Source organism: Bombina bombina, chromosome 8 (genome assembly GCF_027579735.1).
Source record: "Bombina bombina isolate aBomBom1 chromosome 8, aBomBom1.pri, whole genome shotgun sequence".
In the NCBI taxonomy this organism is placed as follows: Eukaryota; Metazoa; Chordata; class Amphibia; order Anura; family Bombinatoridae; genus Bombina; species Bombina bombina.
This window is the reverse complement of record NC_069506.1, coordinates 217394259-217404242: the sequence shown is the minus strand read 5'-3', so window position 1 is coordinate 217404242 and position 9984 is coordinate 217394259. Positions and strand designations below refer to the sequence as shown.

Genomic DNA, 9984 nt, shown 5'->3' with positions numbered 1-9984 from the left:
CACAGTGCAGCCAGAACACAGCTCTGTTTGAAGAGAACAGCCTGATGTGAAGCAGTGCTGCATAGTTAGAGCAGTAACAGTTCCTGCATGTGTCCTGTTCTTTCTGCAGACATGATGCATTTTCTGCGATGACATCTCAGATCACTGTATGTTCTGCCTTGGGGCACTTAACAAGAGAAACTTTATTTTTTTGTGTGATTCAGATATGGGCATACAATTTTCACCAGCTTTTCAATTTAATTATATTATCAAATTTGCTTTAATCTTATGGTATCCTTTGTTGAAATAACAGCAGTGCACTACTGGGAGTTAGAAAACATTTTGAGCCAAGGACAAGAGACACATGTACAGCCACCAGATAGCTCCTAGTAGTGCATTGCTGCTCTTGACTCTACCTAGATTTTCAACAAAAGATACCAAGAGAACAAAGCAAATTAGATCATATTAGTAAATTGGAAAGTTTTTAGAATTGTATGCTCTCTTTCACTGGTTTTCAAAACCTGTCTTCAGGCCTCCCTAAGAGGCCACATTTTCAGGATTACCTTAGGTGAGAGTAGGCGAAACTATGTTTACCAATTAGCTGATTATTTCACCTATGTTAGGGAGGCGTGCGGACAGGTTTAAAAATCAAACAGTGCTCTATCTGAATCATGAAAGAAAAAATAATTGGGGTTTTAGGTTACTTAAAGGAACAATTTTCAGAACACTTAATTAATACTATGCATCTGTATCTAATCATGGGTGCTGACATTAGGTTACCATCTCCAGGTAGGTGATGGCGATAGATATGCAAACAGGTCAGCATTGGAATGTAGATTTCAACATGTTGGCACCCATGACTAGAGGGAGGCCTGGAAAAACCTCAATACTATACTTATAAAATGTATTCAGTATTTAATGTTCTTTTCAGTAAGCACAAAATTATTTGTATTTGCTTAAAAAAATAAAAATAATTATCAGTTGCTGTGAGTCCCTATTACGTTCATTTTCCCCTGCAAACTTACCCATTCCTGAGAGCTTTATCAATTTTCATTGATCGTTAGTTTTGCAACCCATTTAAGATTATTTACTACCTATGTGAGGATTGGTGGGATATTTTCCTCCAAGACTGAGTTTTAGAGTTGATCTATATTATGATAGAACACAACAGCAAGTGCAGCAAAAATATTTCACTGCTTCTTTAAGTTGATGATGGGCAAATATTGAAAGATGTATTTCCTATGAATTTTCAAGTGAAGGTCAACTTCATGCAACTGCCCCACGGCATTGGATAGACTTTGCAAAATGAGGGTGGGTTTAATTCATAAAATTTGTTATATTTCAGTATTTTTAAAATTTTTTACCTTTTGAGCGCTCCGACGATAAGCGCAGATGAAGATTCTTAAAAGAACGAATAATAAACAAGAATTCGTTCTTTGAAGAATTGTCATCTGTCAATCAATTTGACAAAATGCCGGGCGGGAATCGGAGCGCTCAAAAAAGGTAAAAATGTTTAAAAATAATGAAATATAACATATTTGATGAATTAAACCCACCCTAATTTTACAAAGTCTATCCAATGCCGTGGGGCAGTTGCGTGAAGTTGACCTTCACTTTAATAGTATTAGATTTACAATTATTAGATTTTTAATACATCTTGAAACCAATACATCAATTGTAATCACTGTTTTTTTTCTCTGATATAGGTTACATTTATTGGTTTAATTTTTATTTATTTTATAGATATTTTAAGAGCATCAGCTTATTTTCATGAATTCTATATACTATTATTTTTCCCAATTGGTATAAAGTAGTTAAAAAACCATCACTATAAACTTATAATGAAGCAGGATATGTTCTGTGAATCCACAACAGGTTTATTTAGTTATGGTTCTAAATGAGTCACTGCATAGGACATGTGGAACGTCACATACATGGGTAATAGATTTGTCTACACATAACTAGTCATTTCTAACACTAATGAACAATAACAGTCTATCTCCACTGAAATACACAAGAGTGAAAAAAAACATTTAACAAGCACTGTACAAGGAAAATAAAAACAAAAAAGGAAGAACAATATCTTACATAATTGGTAATTGAATAAGTCCATCTCTCCCCAGAAGCTGGAGGTATCTGGGGGTTGGGGAATGGTGGTCCCACAATACACACCTTGTGTTGCACGTAATGTATTAGTCACCTGGTTACGTATAATTTTGTGCATGCCATTTACTCCTTCACATTGAGACAGATTTTTCAGCTTGTGTCTGCACAACAGTATTTACTGCCAATTCCCTATGGTAATTACTTGGCAAATATTCCCAGACTTCTCACAAGGGTAGATCTCCAGATACTTTAATGCCCCCTTCTGTCCTGGTGGTTATTGCTCAGTGGGTGTCTCCTTGCCCTCCAGGAGCTGCAGCAGTGTGCGGTGCAGTATCTGGCACACACGTGAGTATCCAAAACGGCTCAAGTGCAGATAATCAAACATGTCATTGTGACTGATGGTGCCATCCGTGTGCACAAAGCCTGGGTCGATGTCTAGGAGCATTGAATTGGGCACTGCAAGAAGCAGCTCCTTCAGAAGCTCATTCACCTGCCTGTTTCGGTCTCTCAGTGGATTGGGATTCTTACCTCTTGGAAGCAAACTCTATAGGGATACAACAGAGAAATTCATATATACGGGTTATATAGCTGCAACAAGCAGAAAAGATGTGTGATGGATAAAGAAACAAGGTGAAAAGTGTGGATCCAAAAATGACTCCTTACCACAATAACAATTTTTGCTTGCGGTTGCCTTCGTTGTATGCACCGTGCAATAGCCTGGATCCCACCTGCAATCTGCTCCGCACTGTGTCCCTGGTTATATGTACCAACCCATAGGACAATGATCTGAGGAAAACAAAGATTTCTGAGCATTCCTTAGAAAGAAAACATGTTCTATTTGCATGTAATGTTTCCATGTAAAAGACACTGTGACCCTGTACATGCACTGCTCACCTATTGTACAAATGTCCTGTTCATCTGGTCTATAAAATAGTCCTCAAAAATAAATGGTACAGCTAACTTAGGCTACAGGAAACAACATACTACAACAACGCAAATATCCGTCTGTCCGGTGTTCATAAAATGGGTTATCACTATTTCCATTTTTCAAGCCAGTTTACATAAAACATTTTTAATGTTAACCCTTTTGACGACCAGGTTAATTTGTCTACATCGGAACAACGTTCCGATGTAAACAAATTGAAATCCTGTGCTCGTGCACACTATTTCAATGATGGTATCAGGTCAGGGGGGTGTCCCTATGATGCTAAGCATGCCCTCCAGACCGCGATCGCATACAGAAAGTTCGGTTGGCTTCAGGACAGCAAAACGGCTAGAACGTTCTATTCCGTCCTAACTGCGCTAAAGCCCAGCACGGTTTAGACAGAATAGAACACCATAATGGCCTTAAAAGGTTGATATTTTGCACATATTTAGTACACACATTAAATAAACCAGATGTTTCTGATTAAAAATTAAAATCAAAGATTAAATCAGAATTGTAAACTATGAAACTTGTACAGAAATAAAATATGATCATTTAAATGTTTATTTATTGTTTGCAGGTTACAACATAATTATAAAACCAAGATGAAATGAAATTATTAATTCTGGATGTCAATTCATATAGTTGTTGAAGCGAAAAAAAGCATTAGGTACTAAACCTAATTTTGAAATCATGCAATATCCCAGGGTTCGTTTGGGTTTTCATTGTTTTTTTTATTGGTTTTGGGTTTTGTCTATTTGGGAGCTAAAAAAATAAAATGACAGCAAATGGATTTGGTGTCTTTTAATACACAAATGGGTTGTTGTTTAATTGGGGAGGGGGCAGTAGAATTGTTTTCCTCTATTTCACATGAATGTGCATTTACAAGCAATGCTCCTGTATACTATAGGGTGCCATATCTTTGCTTTCTTTTTTTTACATCATCTATTTAACACACCTATGTAAAACATCACAAGATAACAATGGTGGGGTCATTAAACAATTTTACAGCACACTGTACCCGTTTCAAATAACTGTTTATACCAGCTGGAGAGTATAAAATGGGTGGAATTGTTTTTTTATTTAGGTTTATTGTTGCCGAAATAAGCTAAAAGGAGCTATTTGTAAACAATTTAATATACTCCAGCAGGTAAAATAGATGATTAGAAACAAACCTTTCCGATGTAGACAAATTGAAATCCCGCGATCGTGCATGCGATCACGAGATTTCAGTTATGGGACTGGGTCGGGGGCGTCCCTATGACGCTAGGCACGCCCTCCAGACCGTGATCGCATCCAGGAAGCTCGGTTGGCTTCAGGACAGCCAAACGGCTAGAATGTTCTATTCCGTCCTAACGGCACTAAAGCCCAGCGCGGTTAGGACGGAATAGAATGCCATAACGGCATTAAAAGGATAAAGGTTTGCAGTTTCTTTATGCTAAAACGTCACAAACATTTAGAGTGAGTATCCTAAGGCAGAAAGATTTACCTTGGGTTTCAAGTGTTCCAGTTCTCCATTTTCCAGCCTCCATAGAACATGCTGAGTACCATCACCACAACCTCCAAAATTCAAAGCATGGAGCGGGGAAAAGAGCTCTCTCCAGATCTGTTGGGGGAAAAATATAAACTTGTATGTATATTGTACATGTATTTGTTCCTGTTAGAAGTGCTCAGAGAGGTAAGTATGCAATCTGGTGTTGACCCAGCCATAAGCCACATACCAGTACATTTATCTCACACATAAGCTCTATAGAACATGGTTGGCATAAGCATTTGAAGAAATGGCAAGTGGCCTTCAGCCAGATTGGCACCAGCAAGCATTTTTTTGCAAAGAACTCTTTATTGCAATAACGCTTGGAATTGTATTACGATGCACACTGATGTGCAAACCCTGATTCACCACAGATTATTTCAGTTTGATTTGCTCAGCCATTACTGTAAAACTGACAAGGGCTCTATGTGCTTTTGTGGTTAAAGGAACAGTCTAGTCAAAATTAAACTTTCATGATTCAGATAGCGCATGCAATTTTAAACAACTTTCCAATTTTCTTTTATCATCAACTTTGCTTTGCTCTCTTGGTATTCTTTTTTGAAAGCTTAATCTAGGTAGGCTCAAACAGATTTCTAAACCGTTGAAAACCGCCTCTTATCTCAGTGCATTTTGACAGTTGTTCAGTTAGACAGCGCTAGTTCATGTGTGCCATATAGATAACATTGTACTAACTCCTGTGGAGTTATTTAGGTGTCGGCACTGATTGGCTAAAATGCATGTCTGTCAAAATCACTGAGATAAGGAGGCAGTCGGCAGAGGCTTAAATACAAGATATTTACAGAGGTAATAATATCACAGTGCTGGTTATGCAAAACTAGGGAATGAGTAATAAAGGGATTATCTATCTTTATAAAACAATAAAAATGTTCAAGTAGACTGTCCCTTTAAGTTACACATTTTTTGTTATGAAACAATGTTAATAATGTGTGTGTGTGTGTGTATATATAACCTTAGCACTCCCTGTAAGGTAACAATGGCCGGTGCAGATTCTCCAAACACACTCCAAATAAATAACTTGCACCCGGTTTCTATAATAGCGATGTTACCACTTTATTCACATATTGTGGCACACTTCACATCCAACGTTTCTGTCCTGCACCTGGGACTTTTGATAAAGGTCCCAGGTGGAGGACCAAAATACAGAAAGTTCGGTTGGCTTCAGGACAGCAAAACGGCTAGAACGTTCTATTCCGTCCTAACTGCGCTAAAGCCCAGCACGGTTTAGACAGAATAGAACACCATAATGGCCTTAAAAGGTTGATATTTTGCACATATTTAGTACACACATTAAATAAACCAGATGTTTCTGATTAAAAATTAAAATCAAAGATTAAATCAGAATTGTAAACTATGAAACTTGTACAGAAATAAAATATGATCATTTAAATGTTTATTTATTGTTTGCAGGTTACAACATAATTATAAAACCAAGATGAAATGAAATTATTAATTCTGGATGTCAATTCATATAGTTGTTGAAGCGAAAAAAAGCATTAGGTACTAAACCTAATTTTGAAATCATGCAATATCCCAGGGTTCGTTTGGGTTTTCATTGTTTTTTTATTGGTTTTGGGTTTTGTCTATTTGGGAGCTAAAAAAATAAAATGACAGCAAATGGATTTGGTGTCTTTTAATACACAAATGGGTTGTTGTTTAATTGGGGAGGGGGCAGTAGAATTGTTTTCCTCTATTTCACATGAATGTGCATTTACAAGCAATGCTCCTGTATACTATAGGGTGCCATATCTTTGCTTTCTTTTTGATAAAGGTCCCAGGTGGAGGACCAAAACGTTGGATGTATTTGGATGTGAAGTGTGCCACAATATGTGAATAAAGTGGTAACATCGCTATTGAAGAAACTGGGTGCAAGATATTTCTTTGGAATATATATATATATATATATATATATATATATATATATATATATATATATATACACACACACACACAGGTGGCCCTCGTTTTACAACGGTTCAATTTACACCGTTTCAGAATAACAACCTTTTTTTCCAGTCATGTGACTGCTATTGAAAAGCATTGAGAAGCAGTGCATTTATTAAAATAGCCAGTAGGTGGAGCTGTCCGCTTGTGTTGCAGCAAAGCCAAGCAAGCTGAAATTAATCAGTTTAACCAGACCTGAGCTATCAAGCAGATTTCAAAGGAACAAGATCTTCCTGTCTATAAATCAGTCCAGATTGGAATGCATAGAAATAACTGCAGAAAAATGCAAGTGAAATCTGTGTTGTATGATTATTTTATTAGGTTTATAATGCTGTTTAGCATTTAAAGTCTTCATTTCAAAGCTTTAAAAATAATGTATTTGGTGTTACTTATGACAATTTTGAGAGGGGCCTGGAACCTATCTCCCTCACTTCCCATTGACTTACATTATAAACTGGGTTTCAATTTACAACCATTCCTTCTGGAACCTAACCCCGGCGTAAACTGAGGGCTACCTGTATGTATATATATATATATATATATATATATATATATATATATATATATATATATATATATATATATATATATATATATATATATACACACACATATACATACACACACACATATACACATACAAACATACATACATACACACACACACACACATATATATTATATATACACACACACACACACTACTCACTGGCCACTTTCTTAGTTACACCTTGCTAGTACCGGGTTCGATCCCCGTTTGCCTTCAGAACTGCCTTAATTCTTAGTGGCATAGATTCAAGGTGTTGGAAACATTCCTCAGAGATTTTGGTCCATATTGACATGATAGCATCAAGCAGTTGCTGCAGAACCATGATGAGATTCTCCCGTTTCACCTCATCCCAAAGGTGCTCTATTGAATTGAGATCTGGTGACTGTGGAGGCCATTGGAGTACAGTGAACTCATTGTCAGGTTCAAGAAACCAGTTAGAGATGATTTGAGCTTTGTAACATGGTGCATCATCCTGCTGGTAGTAGCCGTCAGAAGATGGGTACACTGTTGTCATAAAGGGATGGACATGGTCAGCAACAATACTCAGGTAGGCCGTGACGTTTAAACAATGCTCAATTGGTACTAAGGGTGCCAAAGTGTGCCAAGACAATATCCCCCACACCATTACACCACCAGCAGCCTGAACCGTTGATACAAGGCAGAATGGATCCATGCATTCATGTTGTTTACGCCAAATTCTGCCCCTACCACCTGAATGTCGCAGCTGAAATCGAGACTCAGACCAGGCAACGTTTTTCCAATCTTCTATTGTCCAAATTTGGTAAACCTGTGCAAATTGTAGCCTCAGTTTCCTGTTCTTAGCCGACAGGAGTGGCACCCGGCGTGGTCTTCTGCTACATATGGTATTCTGCATACCTTGGTTTTAACAAGTGGTTATTTGAGTTACTGTTGCTTTTCTATCATTCTGTCATTCTCCTCTGACATCAACAAGGCATTTTTGTCCACACAACTGCCGCTCACTGGATATTTTCTCTATTTCAGGCCATTCTCTGTAAACCCTAGAGATGGTTGTGCGTGAAAATCCTAGTAGATCAGCAGTTTTTGAAATACTTAGACCAGCCCGCCTGGCACCAACAACTATGCCATTTTGAAAGTCACTTAAATCCCCTTTCTGCCCCATTCTGATGCTCGGTTTGAACTTCAGCAAGTCGTCTATCACCATCTCTAGATGCCTAAATGCATTGAGTTGCTGCCATGTGTTTGGCCGATTAGCAATTTGTGTTACCAAGCAATTGAACAGGTGTACCTAATAAAGTGGCTGGTGAGTGTAAAACTAGTATCCAAAGGACAGGCAAACAGACCAAAAAAGAGTGAAGTTGCATCACACAATCAAAGATGTAGATACGCAACATTATGAAAACACAGCACAACAGTTTTGTTAATTTATTTTCTGTGACATTAACACTTTGTAGCACTTAAACAAAGGATTGTAGTGCAATACATCACTTAGATCTTGAGGATACACTCACTTCAAGCTGATGGAGGAGTTGTACATTGGAGTCTCCTACGAACAACACTTCTGGTTCTTTGTCTTTGCAGTCAGCCACAAAATGCTCGTGCTGAAAAAACAAAAATATACAAGATATTTATAGTGTAGTTGTGACTTTATATACACACTGGGAGCTGAATAACAAGCAGCATATATTAAACAAAAACAGAATTTATGCTTACCTGATAAATTACTTTCTCCAACGGTGTGTCCGGTCCACGGCGTCATCCTTACTTGTGGGATATTCTCTTCCCCAACAGGAAATGGCAAAGAGTCCCAGCAAAGCTGGTCACATGATCCCTCCTAGGCTCCGCCCACCCCAGTCATTCGACCGACGGACAGGAGGAAATATATATAGGAGAAACCATATGATACCGTGGTGACTGTAGTTAGAGAAAATAATTCATCAGACCTGATTAAAAAACCAGGGCGGGCCGTGGACCGGACACACCGTTGGAGAAAGTAATTTATCAGGTAAGCATAAATTCTGTTTTCTCCAACATTGGTGTGTCCGGTCCACGGCGTCATCCTTACTTGTGGGAACCAATACCAAAGCTTTAGGACACGGATGAAGGGAGGGAGCAAATCAGGTCACCTAAATGGAAGGCACCACGGCTTGCAAAACCTTTCTCCCAAAAATAGCCTCCGAAGAAGCAAAAGTATCAAATTTGTAAAATTTGGCAAAAGTGTGCAGTGAAGACCAAGTCGCTGCCTTACATATCTGGTCAACAGAAGCCTCGTTCTTGAAGGCCCATGTGGAAGCCACAGCCCTAGTGGAGTGAGCTGTGATTCTTTCAGGAGGCTGCCGTCCGGCAGTCTCATAAGCCAATCGGATAATGCTTTTAAGCCAAAAGGAAAGAGAGGTAGAAGTCGCTTTTTGACCTCTCCTTTTACCAGAATAAACAACAAACAAGGAAGATGTTTGTCTGAAATCTTTAGTAGCCTCTAAATAGAATTTTAGAGCACGGACTACGTCCAAATTGTGTAACAAACGTTCCTTCTTTGAAACTGGATTCGGACACAAAGAAGGTACAACTATCTCCTGGTTAATATTTTTGTTGGAAACAACTTTCGGAAGAAAACCAGGCTTAGTACGCAAAACCACCTTATCTGCATGGAACACCAGATAGGGCGGAGAACACTGCAGAGCAGATAACTCTGAAACTCTTCTAGCAGAAGAAATTGCAACCAAAAACAAAACTTTCCAAGATAATAACTTAATATCTACGGAATGTAAGGGTTCAAACGGAACCCCTTGAAGAACTGAAAGAACTAGATTTAGACTCCAGGGAGGAGTCAAAGGTCTGTAAACAGGCTTGATCCTAACCAGAGCCTGAACAAATGCTTGAACATCTGGCACAGCTGCCAGTCTTTTGTGAAGTAAAACAGATAAAGCAGAGATCTGTCCCTTCAGAGAACTT

General features: G+C 38.3%; 1 protein-coding gene across 3 annotated transcripts in view; it reads right to left on the bottom strand.

Annotated features, from left to right (window-relative positions):
* Positions 1-1835: 1835 nt before the first annotated feature.
* Positions 1836-9984, bottom strand: part of PAFAH1B3 (platelet activating factor acetylhydrolase 1b catalytic subunit 3) — a 45858-nt gene continuing 37709 nt past the window's right edge. For all 3 annotated transcript variants that reach the window (XM_053689989.1, XM_053689990.1, XM_053689991.1), the window contains exons 3-6: positions 8544-8633; positions 4500-4616; positions 2749-2871; positions 1836-2629 (exon numbers count right to left, since the gene is read on the bottom strand). In XM_053689989.1, the coding sequence (XP_053545964.1) occupies positions 2360-2629; positions 2749-2871; positions 4500-4616; positions 8544-8633 (600 nt within the window). In that variant the 3' untranslated portion in view covers positions 1836-2359. The remainder of the gene's footprint in view (positions 2630-2748; positions 2872-4499; positions 4617-8543; positions 8634-9984) is intronic.